Raw genomic sequence first — 23,042 nt, forward strand, 5'->3', positions numbered from 1 at the left:
ACAGGTTCCTGAATATATTTATCCAAAAGACTCCATACTAGAATACACCTCAATCCTAGTTCCAAATGTTGACAATGTTCGTACAGATTTCCTAATGCACACCATTATGAAACAAGGAAAAGCTGTTTTATTGATAGGTGAACAGGGCACAGCAAAGACAGTTATGATCAAGGTGAGTGAACACAATTTATTGTGGTGAATTGTGGTACAATAACCATTCTTGTAGGGAACATAAACTGCTAAAACATAGAATTATTCTGCTAGAACCTATACATTCCCTGTGTTTTGTGCAGCATGCCCTGTTATTACCCTTGTATCTGGCATTTATTCGGTAGGGGGTGTTGGTTCCTGAAGGTAGCCGCAGTAGTCCATGTATATTTAAATGGCCACTTGTAGTCTTCATTAGAAACCTGAATTAAAGAGTTTAATCGTAAGAGCACAATTGGGAAACAGGGTCACAGCCTTGTTACCCCATAACACAAATTTTCCTGAACGAGGACCTTCACAGCAGGATCACCAGGTATTGTATTGAAAGCTTCAGATTAAAAAAATATCAACAACTTTTTAAATGACATTAACATGTTAAAGTGTGTCGAAATCCATAGTCTATTTTTCAGTTGACTGTTGGGCTGCCAATCAGGTCTTCTGTTGGCATGCTCAGGCCTGAAAAGTAGCCCAACAACCAACTGAAGGATTGCACATGGTCAACCCGGAACAGGAAGTGCTGTTGCTTTCAGTATCTCCAGGCAAGAAAAGATTTGCTTAAAAAATATTTTATTTATAAGTGAGTCATGATGCTAAACATACAGAAAAACAGAAATTTGTGTTCACATTTACTATAAACCTGTAATAAGATTTCAGTCATTGGGATTACATCTACTTTAAGACAGGCCATGGATGAATCGGTTGTATTTCCTTCCAGAAAGTGTTGATGGGGAAAGCCTCCCGCAGCACTATTGTATTCTGCCAGTGGGGAGCACAGGGAGCCCTCAAAATACAATGCTTACTGCTAGCGGTTATAGCTGCTGGCAGTAATCCTATTTACAAAAATATGATTGACTTGGGTCCTACCAGCCTATCGTGTACAATCAGCCTGCCCATACATGGATTGAAATTTGGCTGGTCCCTGCTGAACCAGACAAATTTTGATCCATGTATGGCCAGCTTAACTGTATAGTAAGATGTGGCCTTTGTCTATCTATATTGATGCACATCAAATCATTTGAACAATGCATTGCTGTACAGTGTAGTGTACGTACATTTTTTCTCTCATTTTAATTATGCTATATTGTGCTGAATTTATAACATGAAACAAACTCACTTTTTAGCTGCAGAGTTAATGTATATCTAACTACACAAAAGAACAACACTGTACATGTTTCCCTATTTCATCTTCAGATGCAGTTAGTAAGCAGCAAGTTTTTATTATAGTTCCTAAAGGATATATTGTCGTTGTTCTGTTAGTTGATATCTTGGGTAAACCATCTTCCTTTTGGATTTAGTATTTATCATTTATAACCAATTGGCATTACTCCCATTTAGGCATTTGTCTTGCAGCATAAATGAAAAGTTTTACTTGAAACAAACTGCTGCTGTTGGAGCCTGGCACAAAAAGTGCTTTTGGAATCAATCCATAGCATTGTGATACTCCAAAAATATATCTGAAAACCATCTGGCATAAATTTGTTTCTGGGGGAAAGATATATGAGTTAACTAGCCCTGCTTCACTTTATTATCAAATTGCCACCTCCTTCTTTGCTTGAAGGCATGCCAAACCTTAAACAGGACTTGATGATAATTCTCAGATGGCTTTGTATTTAAATGTTATTGTTGTATAACCTGTAGAGATTATACCAATGCAATGGGCATTTACGTTTGTTCGTATAACTCTATCTTGTGTCTTCTTTCAGGGCTACATGAGTAAATATGACCCAGAATTTCATGTCACCAAGTCATTGAACTTCTCTTCTGCAACCCTTCCCAACATGTACCAGAGGAGTATTGAAAGTTATATTGACAAAAGGATGGGAACAACATATGGCCCTCCAGCAGGAAAGAAAATGACAGTTTTTATTGATGATATCAATATGCCTGTGATTAATGAGTGGGGCGATCAGGTAAGAAATATACTGTATGTAGTCACTTAGTAGACATTCTTATTTGGTTAAAAGTGTTTTGACTTTTTGTTATTTGGAAAACATGTTAATACTAACAGAACAGTAGTGACCGCCATAGAGAGGTTCCTAAACACATGAGTCCAAGGAAGTTCGCAATTTTTTAGGATATATAAGTGGAACTGGGGTCAGATGAGGGTAAATATGCAACAATTGGGCAAGTACTGTCAATATCCCTAAGCCAAACCATGAAAAAATGGGTAGGGGGGGATGGAAAAGAGAAAAAGGTAGAGGGCACTGAGGCTGGATATGTCAATGGGGCTCATAGTTTGGAAGAATTTGTATAGCAATGGCATGATGCATTACCATTTGTAAATTTTAACCATTACACTCATCAAATGGTAGAGAAGGTTGTTTCCAGAATAGAGAAAATGTCCATCTAGTTGTGTTAGTAAGGAAGCTTGAGGGTTGAAGGTACCATAGCCCAAAGGCAATAAAGGAAATGGATAAGACAATTCAAAAGAAAGAAAAAGTTGAGTAAACATAATGCTATAACTTAACCAAAGGAATATTGATGGGTAAATCTAATTCACCAAGGGTTTGATGGATTTTGTTTGAAATTCATCTAACCTGAACTAAGTGATGAATTTCATCAAAGTCTAAAAGGGGAAAATCTTGTTTTTTGAATGCTGGCATTTTTAGAGCTAAAAGGCAAACTACTATTACAAAAATGCTCATTATGCTGACTACTGCAATGCGTGAAAAGTGGAGTTCCACCCATAAATATAACATTACATACAGTAGTTTTAAAAAAATGTCATTAGTCCTTTAAGAATTTTTTTTTTTAGATGCCTTCAAAGTGTTGTTGCTAGGCAGAATAGTTAATCTTCCCTCTTCCTGCACCTAGGTGCCTAAGCTTCCTAACCTACACCGCACAGACTCCTGGGAATGTAGTGGGTGTCACTTTCCAGGAGTCTGTGCACTCCCCAGTCTTGAAGAATCATGTGACTTGGACAGTACAGGTGCTGAAACCTGATCTGAAACCTATTACACTGCTTGTGCAGCACTGAGCATGTGTGAGATCTGCAAGGCTGAAATCCAGGCAGTCATACAGTCTGGCTTCATGATGCCCACACTTAAGATGGCCCCAGTCAATTTCTATTCTATAAGTGTCTAAATCCTGTAACAACCTAACAAAACGGACCTTAGTTTACAGACTAACTTTACTAGAATACATTAAGCTTGTGTATTACAGGGGTATTTATATTTAAAAAGTGAAATTGTGGCCTGAACTCCGCTTTAACCATGTTTGTAGAATGGCTTTTTTAGTCTGATGATTCAGAACGTGCTAGAGAAAATATGTATAGGCTAATGTTTAGGAGGTCTGTTGTATTTGCTTTTAGCAACCTGTTCCATCTATTTTCTGCTTTTGAACTAGCGTCACAAATACTGCATGACTCTAACTAACCTACATTCTCCTGTTAACTCTCTTACATTGGTGCCCAGTAGCCACCCACAGGTTATAATTTTGAATAAATATAATTGCTTTATATTTTATTGTAATGGCCTAGAACTTTATACTTTATTATTCTAATATTTTATTACTAGATAACCAACGAAATTGTAAGGCAACTCATGGAGCAAAAGGGCTTCTACAACCTAGAAAAACCTGGTGAATTCACTAGTGTCGTTGACATTCAATTTGCGGCAGCCATGATTCACCCCGGAGGAGGTCGAAATGACATTCCCCAGCGATTAAAGCGCCAGTTCACAGTCTTTAATTGCACTCTACCATCAAACTCCTCTATTGACAAAATATTTAGGACTGTGGCTGAGGGTTATTTCTGTGAAGAAAGGGGATTTCTTCTAGAAGTGTGTAATCTGGCATCTGCATTGGTCCCTACTACACGCAGAGTGTGGCAGGCAACTAAAATTAAGGTAAGTCATGAAAGTTATCTTTGTACCAGATGCTGAAATTTTAGATTATAGATTACAGTGTTTTTCATAGCTTGCATAATATGGATATTTAAAGTTTACTGTAACTTTCTTTAAAAAACTACCAAACAGATAATGTTGTCCAGGACAGTCATTATTGATCTTTCATTTTATTTTCTTCCTCTTTGTTTCATTCTATGAGATACTATGAAATTATAGTATCAGGAACCTGCTTGTGGTGAGTTTTCATGGCACTCATCTGGAAGTTGCTTCTGTCTCTGTGGCACAATCTGGTATTAGGACTTTGATGGGTATTATATGCTTGCTTTTCAAAAAAATTCAACACAAATAGTCTTTGCGCTAGAAATGTCCAATCCAAAGTGATGACACACTGACCAAGGAATCCCTTAGCGAGAATGCTTAATGTGAAACAATCTGGCCAGCATCATGCTCCTTGCAGCTCAGTGATCAAATCAAAGGGAAATTGATGGATTTGAAAACAAAATGGAATACGAGCGCACAGGCTCATGGTGCAATAACGTCTTTTATTAGATATAAAATAATAAAATCCTCAAATAAAGAGTCTTAGTGAGGGACACATCTGTGCTTCAGAGTGGATGAGAAGACCCCTGGATGGATGGATGGGCTTGCTCCACAGACACAGGCTCATCAAGTAGCTCTGGACAGGCAGCGAGTGAGTCACTCACTGACTGAAGAGACGGCCAGTCAGGAGAGGGCTGTGGGGCGCCTACAACACTTGTCCCAGGGAGAGCTCTGGTGAAGCCAACGCTGCTTTCTCTACAGCATCCTCGTGTTGAGTATTCTACTGTTTACTGCTGTTTTATCTTCTGTCTTTCCTGGGTCCTGGTGTCCACTTTTTGCTCTTACTGCTTTTTCTTCTGTCCTTGTTGGGTCCTCCTATATGCTGATTGCTGCTCTTATGACTGCTGTCTCTCCTGCAACTCTCCGAGGATTCTACTGCACCCTATTTCTAGTTCTAGCATTAGCAAACCTGCCCTGTTTATCCATTAACATGAGCTTGGTCCATATTTGTATTACCTTGCAATGCAAGTACATGCTCCAGTCTTCCAATACCCTGTGTAATAGTGAGAGTTCCTGTCCTTTTGGAAAGGGAGCAAAAATGGACAGTCTGCATGTCAGTGGACTGCAGAACTACAGAGCATAGCTGTGAAACAGAGAAAACTGTTTTGGCTGCTTTTTCCAGGTTTTGCTAAGTTCGGATGTGGCTTTGTAGTTTGGTGATCCCGCAGAGACTTGGGTGGAAAGGGATCTCCAACCCTGTGTCCGGGTCTTGTGGGCTGCCAGCAGGGTGTGTGCTCAGGTGCACACAACCAATATAACGAGGGGCTGGTGAGAACAGAAGGCTGGTGGAGAGTGAACAGCTTGCTACTGCTGTGTGTAGACAGACCTGAGTCAGGAAAGCAGTCTGCCCTGTGGGAGACCGCGGCCCATGCAAAGTGGATTCTTTGCCCAGGGACTGGTAAAGGCTGGCCAGCCTTTCGAGTCGGGGAGACTGAGGAAGCCAGTGAGTCCAGGGGGCTGGAAAGAATTGTGAAATCTGTTGAGAGCAAGCAGAGGAACTGCTGACAAGGCAGCCAGGTGGCTTGGTATGTTTTTCCTTATTTTTGGACTGCTAAATGAAGTTAAACCATGTGTGGGAATCCTGAATGGACCTTTTTGTTTTTCTGTTTAATAAACGTGGGCTACCCGGCCCTTAACTATAAAAGCCTGTCTGACGTGGACTCACTGCACAAAAATGCATCGATCCACTTGAGCCTAAACACCCCCATTACCACACCTGCTACATTCCTGTTTCTGATTTCCTTGAACCTACTATTTTCATGTCCTCTGATCTGCTGGACTCCTTGGATCTGACTGCTTGATCATATGGTTTGTCCTTGCCAGTTTTCCACCTGCCCTGACATTACTGGTGGTCATAACTACATTTATGCTCCATGCTCTAGGTTACATGACAAGCATTTAGTGACCCCCATACCAATCTTGGGTAACTCTGTTAACTACATATAATATCTGTCTTATTTTTGCCACCTACTCTTTTCAGCTAGATACAGTAGATTCTATGTTTTATAATTACTTCGCATTTCCTAGCTCACTCATGTTGAGGAATGGTTACATTTTAAGGCCAGATAAACTGAAGCTTAAGTTCCTATAATGCAGCCAAGTGCCAGTACATAGATATAAAGTTATTTGAAAAGGTGGAGGCTTCATGTGGTGCTTGTATACAAGACATTTTTAAGTGCCCTCTTCAGAATTTGATTGATATTTACAACTGCAACACTGGATAATGGTGTTACATGAAACCTCAGGCCTCGTACTCACGACCAAACATGTCTGCTGAAACTGGTCCGCGGACCAGTTTCAGCGGACATGTTCGTTCGTGTGTAGGCAGTAACGTACAGAATTCCAGCAAACAATCGTCGGCCAGACCGTTTTCCAACGAACAACTGTTTCCTGGTCTTGCTTTAAAACAGTCTGCTGGAATCGTGTCCGTCAGACATGTTCGCTCGTCTGTACACAAAAGCAGCGTACAAAAACCCCGCGCATGCTCAGTCCAAATGAGGAGACGGGAGCGCTCGTTCAGGTAAAACTCGCGTTTCTTTGGGATATGGCACATTCGTCATTAGAAACCTTTTATTCTAGCAAGAGAACAATGTCTTAAAAAGGCGCACTAAACCACATTTTAAAGCCTCGTTTTATTAATTCTTCTCTTGCTAGAATAACCCCGTTCTCTTGCTGATGCAATTTCATTAGAGTTGTCCCATACTGAAATGTCACATTTCTTGCTTGTGATGTAATCCTTTAATAATGTTTTCTATGCCAGACGTGTGTTTTGGTTGGTGGTCCTCCATAATTTAGAGTAGTCATTTTTGTAAAGGAATGTGCATTTTTTTAATTTTTTTTTTTGTTTCTAGTTATGTCACCATTTAAACTATTTTTTTTTACATGTTTTTTTCATTTTTTTTTTTTTTTTTTGGTGTTTCATTAGAGAATATTAAACCATGTTGGCACACCAAATGTCCCCCCCCCCCCAAGGAGTGTGTCCTTTGTAAATTACCCATTGTATATTTATTAAAGGTTTGCTGCCTAATAATCCCCACAGTATATCAAACAATAGACATGTTTTCAAATGAAAGCAAAAAGCCTTTTATTCAGGCAAATGTCATCACAAAAAATAAAAAGAACGGCAGCACTAGAATAGATAGCAAACTATATGCAAACTTGCATTTCCAACATGGTGAAGGATAAACTTCCAAGCCTCAGGAGCCAAACACAAAAATATGAAGCAGCAGCACACAAACAAAGGAACCCAAACTGTGGTAGTACAAACAAGATGTCCTTTATGTGGAAGGAAATGGAAGGCAGAAAATCAACGTTTCCTCCTCTTTCCAGCCTTCCCTCCAGGCAGCCTTCCAGCGGATCGAACACGGGGTCTTGCAGGTGGGGTTGATGTGGCAGCAGGAGGATGGTGTTCCGCAAGCCGGGCCGGGTCACATAGCCCAGTGTCTGGGGTCAGCAGGCCCCTCTGCATCCACCAAAGGACCTGGTTCATCAGGGCCTTTGCCAGTCTTCTCTGGTCCTCCTCCCCTTCATTTAAATCATGGGCCAATGAGGCACTGAAGGCCTCTGTGGGGTTGAGGGGGGCCCTCATGATGGCGCTTGCCTCCTGGATCATGCGGAGGCTTGCCTCCTCCACAGGCCTCAACTGCCTCCTTCGGCCTGATGGCCTCACCTGGGGGGGAGAAGACTGGCTGGTGGTGGTTCTCCTGGCCGGGTGGACCTGCTGCAGGCCACTGGGCCCAGCCTCCTCCTGGCTGCCACTGACCCCGGCCTCCTCCTGGCTGCCACTGACCCCGGCCTCCTCCTGGCTGCCACTGACCCCGGCCTCCTCCTGGCTGACAGACACCTGAGGATCTGCCACCTCCTGGCTGATCTCTTCTTCCTGTGTGGAAAAAAAAGGAATTTTTTTACAATTTCGCTAAATAAAACCACACTCATTTTCATGTTTTTCGTTTAGTATTTTCTGTTCATTATTACTTGAATACACTCTACTTCTGACCCCTGCAGTTGTCATCCCTGACACCTATTTGTCTGTACACCTTTTTGTTTGCTTTTTCCCAGCTTGGTTTTTTTTTTACAATATCTAATCATTAATCCACCAAGAATTCTTTACGCCATAAATATAGAGGAAACTACTATACCTCCTCATCGAAGGGTGGCAGATCTGCATCTCTGTCAGCCAGGCCCTCTTCCTCCGACTCTGCAGGGCTGTGGTCATCTGGGGAATGTCCGCTGGAAGGTAGCATGGAGGAAAGGTTGGAAGAAAGACTGGACATCGTTTTCCTGCCTTCCATTTCGTCACGCAAAAAAGCCATCTGTTTATAATACCACAGTTTGGGTTCCTTTGCTTGTCTTGCTGCTGCTCCCGATTTTTGGCTTTTATTAGCTTTGTATGCTCTCCTGTATGTGCTTCTGAGGTTGGCAAGTTTATCCTTCACCATGTTGGCAGTGCATCCTGGCACCCAAGTTTGCATATAATTTGCTAGCTCTTCTAGTGCTGCCGCTCGTACCTCTTTATTGCAATATAAAGAGTGCTTTGAATTCCACAGGATGGGCGTGTCCTGGTATTTTTGAAGTAAGGCCTCTATAGATTCCTTGCTTTGTAGGAGGTCCATTGTAATTTTTGCAAAATTATATTTCTTTTTGAGTCTAGATTACAAAAACATAAACCACAGAAAAATAAATATTCCAAAGGATCAGCGTTGACCTTGATCTAATATGTGTCTTCAAATTTATTACCTATATCTAATTCCAAACACAGTCTCTCTTGTTTAAACAATGATTGGCAGCTCGGCCGCATTGCTTGTACCAAACATTGATTTGCTAGATGCAGAGCCATTGTTCACATTGCAGTAAATATTTTAAATATATAAAATTAAACAATGCTTACAAATGACAGTTTTCATCTAGGCACTCTTTCATGTGTAAATCTCATGCCCCTGACAATGGATGACATAAAAGACACTTCCTAATGACCTCTGTACAACCAACACTTGAACAATACTTTGCCTGATCTGAATACACCATTCAAAAACTTGTCAATGAGGTACAGCATTGTTCACATCTCTATTTTGTGAGGTGTCCAAAAGCATTTGGATACCAAAATAACATTGTGGTACCCCATAGACAGAATAGCTTAAAAAGGGTGCAACCAACAGCCCAAACCCCCATCCCATGTGTCTACATTTTCAAGGCCTCTGCTGATCACATTTTTAATTTCCTTACCTTCCTGTCTCTCGCTCCTCGTTTCTCACGCTCGCCTAATTACCGCGTAAGATGCGTAATCACGGCGTAAACCTTTTAAACACTCCGCGTATTTATGAAACCCCGCCCTCGTCACCTTTGCGAGGCCCCTAATCAATGAGTTTAGGAAATATGGCGTTAACTGTGTATGTTCTGGATGCGCTCGAAGATTCTCCGCGTAACGGACGTAAACACGTTGTTTGCATTCTCTACACTCCGCGTATGTATTAAACGCCGCCCTCTTCTCCGCCCATGGCGTAAGAATTCATCTTTTCCACGCCCATAATCTCTGTGGGAAAGGAAAGATGGCGATGTCACACGAGCGGGCACGATGCTCTCATGCCACAAGTGAAGGGACAGAGGCAGGGACGTCCCGATCAAGGAAAAGAAGATATAAAGCCACTAATATGCGGTTCCAGGAAATGGTGGAGTTAGTTTACATCATGCGAAAGAAGGACTATGATGGTGAATTAGGGCCATACAAGACCCCTAACCGCCGAAAGGCACATATTATGGACAAGGTGGCGAGGAGAATGCAGAGGATGTTTGGGATCACCAGGTCCAAGGAACAGCTGAGGAAACGATGGTCAGACTTAAAATTGAGGGAGCCACATCAGATGAAGAAAATACTTAAAATTCTGCGTAAAAGTAAGTAAATATATATTGGGGTTGGGGGGGGGGGTGATTGTCTGCAATAATGTGTTGCCATGTATATTTCACCATCTGCCTCCTTGGCCTGCTTGTAATTTTAAAGACATGTTGTCATTTATTTTTTAGGACATAAATAACTACATATTTACAAACAGTGTTCTTAGTAAACAACGTAACATCACATAGTTTATCAGAAAGGCTCGGTTATTCCAGGAACAACACACCTGGACATGGCTCACTGGCCAAAAACTTTGTTTGTAAACATTGTGTAAAAGCTAGTTCTAGAAAAAAAAAGTATGAGAATGGGAAAGGCAAACAGGATTCATTCTAAAAACAGTGGTAATAAAGCAGATGTTTTCACATCTGCAATGCAGAGCACCTGTGTCTCCACAAATCAAAAATGGGTTTTGGTAGGGTCTCCCAGAAATACAGTTTAGGGGGGACATCCATGTGTGTCACTTTGCTAAAAAGGGGCAGGATCAGAGCTTGCCATATAGAAGTAATTGCAAAATGTAGGTTTGGTGAAAGATAAAAGTAACTAAATGAAAGCATCTTCTAAGCAATGTGTGCGATTTATGCTCTCCAATATCTGTGTGCTGATGAGTCTACATTTTTTTTGGTTTATTTCAGGGGAAAGAAGTCGCCAGCATTTGGAGGAGGCAGAGAGGGCCAGACAAGGCCAAAATCTGCCATCTCAACATGTGGAGGAGGAGGAGGATGTGGAAGGAGAAGAGGATGTGGAAGGAGAAGAGGATGTGGAAGGAGAGGAGGATGTGGAAGGAGAGGAGGATGTGGAAGGAGAAGAGGATGTGGAAGGAGAAGAGGATGTGGAAGGAGAGGAGGATGTGGAAGGAGAGGAGGATGTGGAAGGAGAGGAGGAAGGAAGAAAGGAGGAAGGAAGAGAGGAGGAAGAAGTAATTTTGGACTTAGAAGTCATAGCAGATGAAGGGCAAGTGGCGGAAGAACAATTTGGCGAATTGAAAGAAGGTGGATTGATGGATGAAGGAGGAGTCCAAGATGATGGGGAAGTGGTGGAAGAAGGAGGAGTGATTGAAGATGATGGGGAGGTGGTGGAAGAAGGAGGAGTGATAGAAGATGTCGAAGAGGTGGAAAGGAGAAGCCCATCAGGTCAGTGTCACCCTAGCTTGATTCAAAAAAACATATGTAGATAGGCCTCATCGAAAAATAATGTTGTAAATGCCTTTTTTTTTGTTGGTTTTAGGGGAGGAGGATGGTGTGCCAATATTTTCACGTGCAAGTGCTGCTATAATTATTCAGCAGGTAATGGAGTGCAGCACTGAAATGCACAATATGCGTGAAAGGATGTTTCTCATGGAACAGAATGTAACAAATGTGCTTTTGGAATGCAGCACGGAAATGGACAATATGCGGCAAAGAATGATGGTCATCGAATCTAATTTTAAGAACATTATTGACATGATGGGCCGTGTCAAAGACTGAAACACCCCCAGCCCATCCCCCGCCCCCACAAACATTTTTACAGTTTGAATAATGAATACGCCAAAATTTGAAGATACACACACAGTGTGCCAACATGTGCTATCTGCCATCACAGAATATCTAATGTCTGTGCTTTGTGGGTCCAACCCCCTCCTCCATCCTCAAGTAGTTGAGAGGAAGGGTTTGCTCCCACAAAACACAGACATTGATCACCCATGATGTCAGATAGCACATGTGGCCATTTGTCTGTTGAACCAATGACATTTGGCGAGTTTGCACTGAATGTGTGTATCTTCCAATTTTGGCGTGTTCCAGTGTGAAAGCACACCATGACTGACTGCTGTTGTGAGTTTTTATATTTTTGGAATTGGATTTTGTTACTTTTTGACCATGTTGAACATTTTGGGATACTATAAAGTTTAGACCATAAAGAATAAACAACGGTAAAAATTTTTAAAAATATATATATAGAATTATAAATCTCTCTAATCACTGAATTTAGTGAAGTAGAGATTTGACTCCAAATTCTCACCTAAAAATTTAGTTTTAGAAAAACACACCAAAAACAAAAAAAATGTTAAAAAAATTATTGTTTTTTGTGCATAAAAAATATGCCCAAAAAAAAAATTAAGGCGCTAAACACCCCACCAAATATAATCTATATATATATATATATATATGTAAACAATAAATCTAACTATATTTGAGAAAAAAAAAAGTGAACTTGTTAATAAATGTATAATCTGCATAATATTTTTGGTTGAATTACCTGAAAAAAAAAAAAAAGTTTAAAAAAATTTTTTTGACTCCTAAGTACAAAAGCAGGGAGTAATGAAAAAACTATAAAATAATTTTTGGGGTCATGAACAAGCAAAAATTAAAATACTTGACCTCAAAATTTACAAATGGAGTTGCTTCTTATTTCTAGACTCAATACCCTGTTTGTAGATGAGTGAATACTGTGCAAAATGTGGTTAGTTACTAAAAGTGGAGAAATCAATTATGCATTACAATTGAAGAAGTTAGTTAGAGAACCAGGAAGACAGAGAAAAAGAGAAAAAGCATTAATGACAAACAACTGTATAAAGTCCAATGGTCTAATTATTTATTATTTTTGAGAATATTCCTTTCTTTGGGGGCCGAATTAGAAAGAAATATGATCTGGCATAGCAATGGCCCCCCGACCCATGAAGTACTCAACATATTTGTCGCGTACCTCACGAGCTGATTGGGGGGCCAAGCCAGCGCGACCAGTGTCCAGCCCGGGAAGGGGATCTGAGGGTAGTCTTGCCTCAGAACCGATGTCGGGTAGGTACGTCTGGGAGTGCCTGCGTAAAAAGTTGTGCAAAATGCAGCAGGCAAATACAACGGTGTCCAATTTATATTCCGCCAGATGTATCGATGTCCTGAACAGGCGGAACCGGTTGGTGAGTATCCCAAAGGCATTCTCGACTACCCTCCGAGCCCTGGCCAACCGAAAATTAAACACACTCCTCTCTGAGGTGAGGGTCCTCTGGGGAAAAGGCCGCATGAGGTGAGGACCAAGCCCGAAAGCCTCGTCCGCTAGGAACACAAACGGAAGTCCTTCCACATTATCTTCATCTGGTGGCAATGCCAGACCACCAGCTTGGAGACGATCATAGAAATCAGTCCGTGCGAACACTCCCCCATCAGACATCCGGCCGTTCTTCCCCACGTCCACATATAGAAACTCATACTGTGCCGACACCACCGCCATCAACACAATACTATGATAACCCTTGTAATTATAATAGTAGGACCCCGAGCGGGGTGGGGGCACAATGCGGACGTGTTTCCCATCTATTGCTCCACCGCAGTTTGGAAAATCACACCGCTGGGCAAATTGGGAAGCCACAGACTGCCATTCCTGTGGTGTGGAGGGTAGCTGTGGGGACAAACAAAAAAAGAGATTTAGTACTTTGTAACAAAAACATCCTACAAGCATCCTTGTGACAGTTCACAGTATTAAAATTGCATTAGAAAAATGTGCATGGAGAATTTGGGAAATGAAATATATAGGGCCACTTCATTAAGAGACTCCACAGCCCTCTGATGGGGACAATAAAAGTTTGAAGGGGGGGGGGGGGGGACAAAAAAACCAAAAAGTCCTGTTTGAAAAAATGGCAAGGTGGGTTTGTCCCTAGGATAGCATGCTGGACAGGTTAATATTGGGTAAGGGACAAATATGCAGGTAGGCCAAGAATAAAACATGTAAAGCTGATATCAACATGCATAGGGAGAAAAGGTAACGTTAGTTAAACACACAGCATATCTGGGAAAATAAAAATAAAGTTAGTTGGCCACATTATTAGAGCCAGGAAACTTACCTTAATATACTCCTCATGCATAACTTTGATGATGGCAGCACACGTGTCCGGTATGATGACCCCAAGCGCCTGCGGAGAGATGCCTGTCGAGAACTTGAGGTCCTGCAGGCTCCTCCCAGTCGCCAGGTACCGCAACGTGGCAATAAGCCTCTGCTCGGCCGTGATGGCTTGGCGCATCACAGTGTCCTGCCTCGTGATATAGGGGGACAGAAGATCCAGCAGACGGTTGAATACGGGGTCCGTCATGCGGAGAAAATTCCTAAAGTCATTAGGATTATTCTCCTGGAGTTCCCTAAGCAGAGGCATATGTGAGAACTGGTCACGCTGGCGCAACCAATTCTTGGTCCAGAAACGCCTCCGCCCCCTGTTTCTGGCCAAAGTACTGGACAAATGAACATATCCAGCAGCCATCCCATAAACAGCACCAACTCGCGAAAATTGACGCTGCTGCTCCATCATGGCTTCAAACCGGCCGGCTGGTCAGTCAAGAACACACTGAAACAGAAAGCACTCGCAAATCCAGCACTACCTGCGACAAACGCGTGACAAACAGATACGAGCGCACAGGATGCAACTGCTAAAGCAGAAACAACCTGCTTGCCTATAGCCGAATGACAACTACGTTACCGCAAGCACACGCACTGAACCCGTGAATACACGCTGTCAAAGCCTGGAGACCGAGAAGCGCGAATCAGCTCTAACCAAACCTTCACTAACACGAGCAAACCCGTAACTAGCAAAAGAGGAACAGAGGGCGGCGCCATTAACTTTGGTCTTCCCCTTTATAGTGACGTCGTACGTAGTTTACGTGCACGCGTTCCGGTACGACGGGAATTTGGTCCGCTGGTGTGTACACGCCAGCGGAACAAAACACAAATCAGCCTTGTACGCCGGAAACTGTCGGGCAGACAGTTTCCAGCGCACAGATCCGGTCGTGAGTACAAGGCCTCAGACTTTGCCTTTAGTTTTGAACAAACCTGTTTACACTCTCCCAGATCACCTAGACTATTATATGTCATATATGCTATGCTGAATGGCCAAGAATGAGATCATGCAACCCCTATATACCTTTGCGCAAGCCTGGTCGAATATAGCAAAATGTACCTTCAACATGACAATTCTTGAATCTACATACAAGGTTCTCTTCAGGTGGTACTAGGTCCCTGCCTGCATAGCTTATGTGAATCCAAATTATAATGATAGATGCTTCAGAGGCTGTGGACATTGTTGTGATGTCCTCCACATCTGGTGGCCATGTCTAAGACTGACTGTTTTTTGATCTAGAGTCTTTGGACTATGTAAAACTCTAATAATCCCTAAGGATGCCAAGTTTGCTTTACTACACTGCCCAATCCCAGGCCTCTTCTCCTATTAACAGAAAATGGTCATCTACTTATTTTTGGCAGGCAAACAGGTAACAGCTAAAGCCTGGAAGAAATCCTTGGTCCCCTTTCAGTAAGTCAAAGACCATATGACCACACTGATGATTAATAAACAAATGTCTAGCTTCCTTAACCTCCCTGGCGGTCTTCCCGAGACTGACACGGGGTTAGATTTTCTTGCTACTATCGGTAACCCCGTGTCAGTCTCGGGCTTGCCTCGCTAGATCCACAGGCACTTTTTACTTACCTTGTCCCTGGATCCAGCGATGCCACCGCGCTGTGTGAGCGAGCGGGACCTCGCTCGATTCACATAGTGCCTCCGTGTGACGCCGATCTCCGTTCCCTGCGACGTTACGACGCACGGGGACGGAGAACGGCGCCAAATTCAAAAACGTAAACAAACACTATACACACAGTATACTGTAATCTTATAGATTACAGTACTGTATGTAAAAAAAACACCCCCCCCCCTGTCCCTAGTGGTCTGCCCAGTGTCCTGCATGTCATTTTATATAATAAAAACCTTTTTTTCTCCCTGCAAACTGTAGATTGTCCATAGCAACCAAAAGTGTCCCTTTATGTCAAAAATAGTTTTAGATCAGCTAAAAAACAGCGATAATAAATTATAATCACTTGCAGAATTGTGCGATAGCGATTTGTGGGGAAATTCGTCATAAAAAAATAAAAGTAATGACAGCGACAATTCTGCAACTGAGCAAATTTCAGTGATTTTGATTTGATTACATTATTGAATAATTTTTATTATAATTATATTATTATTTGTTATAATTATTTATAATTATTTATTATATTATAATTTATAATTTTGTTTTTAAAAAAATGTAATACACGGGATGCCTATTAGAATCTTGTTTGGTCAGATTTAAGTGAGTTATTTCTAAAAATTACAGACCTACAATATAAAACGCCAAATTTCCTTGCAAATAATGGTACCGCTTTTAGCATGTTTTTTCTGAAAGAATCATACCGCCAGGGAGGTTAAGGGCTCTTACTCCAATTTTCTCAAAACCTGGGAACTGTAGCGTAACTATGCCTTATGCCTCGTACACACGACTGGTTTTTCAGGTGAGAAAACTGCAATTTTTTAGATTGGTCAGGAAAACCGGTCATGTGTATGCTCCATAGCAGTTTTCCTGACGAGAAAACTGCCCTCAAAAAAATTCGAACCTGCTCTATCTTTTCCCACCGTGTTTCCTGTCAGTCTTTTTCTCGTTGCGATAACCGTTCATGTGTGTCCTTTTCCGAGGGGGGAAAAAAGGCATGCTCAGAATCAAGTATGAGACGGGAGCGCTCGTTCTGGTAAAACTAGCATTCGTAATGGAGATGGCACATTCGTCACGCTGTAACGGACTGAAAAGCACGAAGACTGAAACGCGTGAATCGTCTCACCAAACTTTTACTGACACAAGGATCAGCAAAAGCAGCCCGAAGGGTTGCGCCATTTGAATGGAACGTCCCCTTTATAGTGCCGTCATACGCGTTGGACGTCACCGCGCTTTGGTCGAGCGTTTTTTTGACTGAACGTGTTATGCAAGGCAGGCTTGAGAGGAATCGAGTCGGGAAAAATTTGGGGTTTTGGCATGTCAGGAAAACCGGTCGTGTGTACAGGGCATTACCCTTTGTGGAGGGTAATGCATAGTCTAGTCCAGTCCAGTCTAAGCTATCAATAACTGGATGTCCTAACTCGTACCCAAGTCTGTAGGGAATTTACCCCACATTTCCCCCTTCCCTACCTCTTTGCTCTCTTTCTCTCCATTCTCTTGCTGTACCTTCTGCTCGCTTACTTGTCCTTTCATGTCCTTTATCTTACTCTAAAAAGCGTGCACTCACCAAGATGACTAGATATCACTGGATCTTGGCTATCTTCATGTTGGCTCCATGGTCAGCCTCTGAGTGTTGACTTTAGTCATTCTGTTGGTATTCACTTTCCAAAACGTTTAATTATGCTATACAACTATTTTTTCCCCTTGCATGGGCGTTTTTGTTATTTTCATTTCTATGAAAATCACTAAAGACCATTGCACAGAAAAGGAGGTGGCTAAAAACAAAGTGTGCCGCAACAGTTATTGACTGGTCTTAACAGCAAGTAAGTTGACCCTTAAAGATTTAATGAATTAATACAATTTACGTGTTTTAGTTGCCTTTGCTTTGGAACAGTTTGCTGTCAACAGTGTTCTGTAAACAGCTGTAAACAAACCTTTCACACTCTTTTACAACTAATTCTTGCTCTTTTCCCATGATTAGAATCAAGCAGAACTACACACAAGTACTGTAATCCTTAACTGTGACTTTAATATTGGAAGAATTTTTTTACTTTCCTTACCTTTTCCATTTACAGCATTATGTTTACTACTGCATCCCCACCCACATGTACAGTCAGCTTACCCACTAGGCAAAATCTAAAATATTTTAAACTAATATACATATTTAGTCTCTGGAAAAAGATTCAAAATACTCTCACCTTCATAGCAAAAATATGGCAAGAAGACATTATTCTATGTATGGATATGTTTTTTTATTTTTATTTATTTAATTCTATTCTGCAGATGTTACCGACCCCAGCAAAATTTCATTACATCTTTAACTTGCGGGACTTGAGCCGTATTTGGCAGGGGATCTTGACAGTTACATCAGAGGTCTGTCGCAGCACTGACATTCTTGTGGCACTTTTCCAAAATGAATGCACACGTGTGATTGCAGATAGGTTTGTTGACCAGAAAGATAAGGACTGGTTCGAAAATACTCTGCATAAGGTAATGATGTGCAAATTTATACTATTCATATAATATTCCCATAAGCATCATGTGGTAGTAGTTCTGAGGGACAGGTTTAGAACATTCTTTCAGAGCAGTATTTGTGCTTTTAATATGGAAAAAACAATAATTGTTGCGCTAAAATGTCAATCATATGCAGAGCTGCATTGTATACAGGATAAGGATGAAGAGTTAAAAATGTCAAAAGTCAGGACAAGCAGTAATAAGCAGCAGCAGATAGTCAATAAATGACAAATGTTTTAAAAGATGACTCCTGGTGAGAATATTGGGCCAGATTCACAGAGGAGATACGACGGCGTATCTCCTGATACCCCGTCGTATCTCCTGTCGTATCTATGCGGCTGATTCATAGAATCAGTTCCGCATAGATAGCCCTAAGATCCGACAGGTGTAATTGACTTACACCGTCGGATCTTAGGATGCAATACCTCGGCCGCCGCTGGGGGGATTTTGCGTTGTATTCCAGCGTCGGGTATGCAAATGAGCAGTTACGGCGATCCACAAAGTTTTTTCCCGTCGTTACGTCGTCGCTAGTAATTTTTTCCCAATGCAAAGTTAGGCCTTCTTTAACATGGCTTAATTTTAGTCGAGACATATTAAAGTATGGCCGTCGTTCCCGGGTCGAATTTAAATTTTTTTTTGTTTTGGCGTAAGACGTCCGGGAATACGAATGGATGCTACGCACGTCGCCGTTCTAAAAAATGACGTCACATCGCGCAAAGCACAGCGGGAATTTTAAAACTGAGCATGCGCAGTACGTCCGGCGCAGGAGCGCGCCTAATTTAAATGGTACCCACCCCATTTGAATTGGGCAGGCTTGCGCCAGACGTGTTTACGATACACTGCTGCAAGTTTACAGGTAAGTGCTTTGTGGATCAGGCACTTACACTGAAAACTTGCGGCAGTGTAACGTAAACGGGTTAAATTGCGCCGCCGCAAATGTACGAGAATCTGGCCCATTGTTTGTTAAAAAGGGGGGGAGACTCTGTAGCCTGGGTGTTTTAGCAAAGGGATATGAAATTAGCACAAAAGGAGGCAGCATGCTCAAGGGTAGAAAAACCTTTGGGAGAAATACAAAAAGAGAAACAAGCAGCGCCAACCTAAGTGCAGTAATGATGTAACCTGTTTCTTAATCCAAATAAAAATGCACTCACTCTGAGTATGATAAAACTAGGCACATCATAGTAATATCCGGTGGGCAGCAGGATGGACAGCAGGGTTCCACGAGATGATCTTTCAGCGCTGTGGGATTTTGCCTGGCAGCGCCGGTGGCTTCCGGTGTCCCAGACTAGAGCATGCAGGGAGTAGGGGGGAAGAACGTCACTCGGAGTGTCCCTGGTAGCAGTCAGATGATGCCAATACGTGCACGCGTTTGGAAGGCATAGCGTTCTGCCATCTTGGATGTGGTTATATATGGCAGGCAAGATAGGTGGGCCACAAATTAAATATATACAGATGTACATACATTCACCACGCTTCTGAATAACAGTATATTAATGGCAGCCAACACCACAAAATTAGATCAATTTTGTAAACAGGTTAAACAAAGAAAATAAGTGCAGCGCTAAAAATACAAGTGTAAAAATTGAGAAAGACTTCAAGAACGAGTCTTATAAAGTAATGAAAACACCATGGCCCAGATTCAGGTAGAATCGCGCAATATTTGCGTGGGCAAAGAGCAAAATTTTTTCTCTGCGCCCACGCAAATATTGCGCTTTGCCCGCGATTCACGGAGCAATTGCTCCGTAAATTGCGCGGGCGATATGTTAATCAGCCGTGCGTAAGGCTGCCTAATGTAAATGATCCCGCCGGGGGCGGGAATCATTTAAATTAGGCGCGCTCCCGCGCCGAGCGAACAGCGCATGCTCCGTCGGGAAACTTTCCCGACGTGCATTGCGGCAAATGACGTCGCAAGGACGTCATTTGCTTCTAAGTGAACGTGAATGGCGTCCAGCGCCATTCACGGTTCACTTACGTAAACTACGTAAAATTTGAACGTCGCGAGCGGGAAGCGCAGCTATACTTTAGCATTGGTTGCGCCTGCTATAAGCAGGAGCAGCCTTATGCTAAAGTGGCCGTACGGAAACTCCGTACCTTGCGTGCGCAGGGCCCGCGCAACTTTTGTGAATCGGTGGTAGTATGCAATTTGCATACTATACGCCGATCACAAAGGCCGCGCCCCTAGCGGCCAACGCAAGAATGCAGCCTGGGATGTGAAGGCATAAGGAGGCTTATGTCTGTCACATCCTAGGCTGCAGTCGGTGTAACAAGGTTCCTGAATCAGGAGCACTCGTTACACCGGAGCAAGTAAGCCCTTGCGCCGCACAACCTATGGTTGCGCGGGCGCAAGTGCTTCTTGAATCTGGGCCCATAAGTGCCCAAAATAGTCCACAAATACAGTGGAAAAAAATTGGTAAAAAGTCAATATAGAAAATCAAAACGTTCCAACTAGAAGTGACTAAGTGTTGAGATTTTGATAGTAGATCCACCACCAGTTAGTAATGATGAGAGGCTTACCAGAGGGATCAGACCCAAGTAAGTATATACTTATCAGGTAAATCAGGCTTATAGGGTAACGATGTCCAGACTCAAACGACTTGAATAATGGACAGGTTGATGGAATCCCTAGGTGCTCTAATATATTCAATATGGGACCAATCGATAGGGAACCAGCCAGATGATATCAATAGGCACTTCCAATAGTAAATATTCCAAATGTCTGAGTGTATGGAGCAAAAAAGAGAAACGAGGGTACACATAGCGTGAATCCATATAAAAAGTTTACTTTGAAGTAAAAAGTTAAACGTTTACACTCACATTTCAGATGAACATGACAAGCGTATAAAAACAATCGAGCAGTAGGGTCAAAGTGTTGTCCCGACGCGTTTCGTTCTCATGAACGTCATCTGGGGCACTGACCTACTGCTGAGATGAACCCTTAAATACAAAAGATGACCCCCATACCTGAATCATGGCTCCAATGAGGGAACTTCACATTTTTTTTTTAACAGGAACTTAAATGTTTATATATAAAATCACAAAAAGAGAAACAAGCAGCGCCAACCTAAGTGCAGTAATAATGCCACACGTTTTTTAATTCAAATAAAAATGCACTCACTCTGAGTATGATAAAAACAGGCACATCATAGTAATGTCTGGTGGGCAGCAGGATGGACAGCAGGGTTCCACGAGACAATCTTCCAGCGCTGTGGGATCTTAACTGGCGGCGCCGGTGGCTTCCGATGTCCCAGGCTAGAGCATGCAGGGCCGGGAGGGGAAGTACGTCACTCAAAGGGTCCCTGGTCGCAGTCAGATGATGCCAATACGTGCACGCATTAGGAACATGCGTGTTCCTTTGTCAGGCATAGCGTTCTGCCATCTTGGATGGGGTTATATAGGGCAGGCAAGATAGGTGGGCCAATCGGATCCCAGCACTGCCCTCTCTTTGGTTCAGTATGATTATCACATCGGAGAAACCGAGGGGCAGGGATTGGGGGTGGATTGGTTGTGGAATATATCAATCATTATATGTAAAAACAGACCATTACATGGTACAAGGAGGAGAAGGGGGGGGGGGATTTGAGAAGAGTGAAAACATGGAAACAAAATAGAATGGACAGAGGACGCATGGATGTCTGTTTAGAAGATACGTTTCATAGATGCACATATATTCTTATATGCACATCCTTTGTGTGTGTGTATATATGTATATATACACAATTATATGTATACATATCTCTGGTAATGAAGGGTATTGGGGGAGTATATGATATACCAAAATATAAGAGATATATATGTATATGCACAACACGTGTGCAACAAATAATTTGGATGAAAGTTATATGCAAAAAAAAAAAAATATATATATATATATATATATATATATATATATACCGTATTTATCGGCGTATAACACGCACCTTAACTTTAAGAGGGAAGTTTCAGGAAAAAAAACTTGACACGGTCCCCTGCATGGTACACAGACCCTTGTATAATACACAGCACCCTGCATAGTACACAGACCCTTGTATAATACACAGCCCCCTGCATAGTACACAGACCCTTGTATGGTGGGCCAATCGGATCCCAGCACTGCCCTCTCTTTGGTTCAGTATGATTATGACATCGGAGAAACCGAGGGGCGGGGATTGGGTGTGGATTGGTTGTGGAATATATCAATCATTATATGTAAAAACAGACCATTACATGGTACAAGGGGGAGAAGGGGGGGGGGGGGATTTGAGAAGAGTGAAAACATGGAAACAAAATAGAATGGACAGAGGACGCATGGATGTCTGTTTAGAGGATACGTTTCATAGATGCACATGTATTCTTATATGCACATCCTTTGTGTGTGTGTGTGTGTGTATATATGTATATATACACAATTATATGTATACATATCTCTGGTAATGAAGGGTATTGGGGGAGTATATGATATACCAACATATAAGAGATATATATATATATATATGTATATGTATATGCACAACACGTGTGCAACAAATAATTTGGGTTAAAGTTATATACAAAAAAAAAAAAAAAAAATATATATATATATATATATATATATATATATAATATACATATACACACACAGTGGGTGACCGCGATATTGTGTCAATCTCGCTCCCTTTCTCGGCAAGATTGACCACCTACGCTTGCCGCGATGGAGGCAAAGCCGTCATAGAAGCGACGGGAAATCCGACTTGGATTCCCACCAATTCTAGCTGCGGCGTTTCGGGGTCTGCGGGCGGGGGGCTTATCGGAATCTGGGAGCCCCCTTAAATAAGGGGGCCCCCAGATACCGGCCCCCCACCCTAAGTGAATGAATATGGGGTACTTCGTACCCCTACCCATTCACCTGGAGGCAAAGTGTAAAAGTAAATAAACACACGACACAGGGTTTTTAAAATAATTTATTAGTCTGCTCCGGGGGCCCCCTTGTCTTCTTTAGCTCTTTTAGCAGGGGGGGCTTCTTCACCGCCGTCTGGTTCTCTTCCGCTCTCCGGG

At 42.2% G+C, this 23,042-nt stretch overlaps 1 protein-coding gene across 1 annotated transcript in view; it reads left to right on the forward strand.

Annotated features, from left to right (window-relative positions):
- LOC120940565 (dynein heavy chain 5, axonemal-like) overlaps window positions 1-23,042 on the forward strand; it is a 445,728-nt gene that overhangs the window by 245,919 nt on the left and 176,767 nt on the right. Inside the window, exons 51-54 of the mRNA XM_040353506.1 lie at window positions 5-172; window positions 1,911-2,117; window positions 3,723-4,052; window positions 17,802-18,008. Coding sequence (XP_040209440.1) covers window positions 5-172; window positions 1,911-2,117; window positions 3,723-4,052; window positions 17,802-18,008 — 912 coding nt within the window. The remainder of the gene's footprint in view (window positions 1-4; window positions 173-1,910; window positions 2,118-3,722; window positions 4,053-17,801; window positions 18,009-23,042) is intronic.

This window comes from Rana temporaria, chromosome 5 (assembly GCF_905171775.1).
Source record: "Rana temporaria chromosome 5, aRanTem1.1, whole genome shotgun sequence".
Classification (NCBI taxonomy): domain Eukaryota; kingdom Metazoa; phylum Chordata; class Amphibia; order Anura; family Ranidae; genus Rana; species Rana temporaria.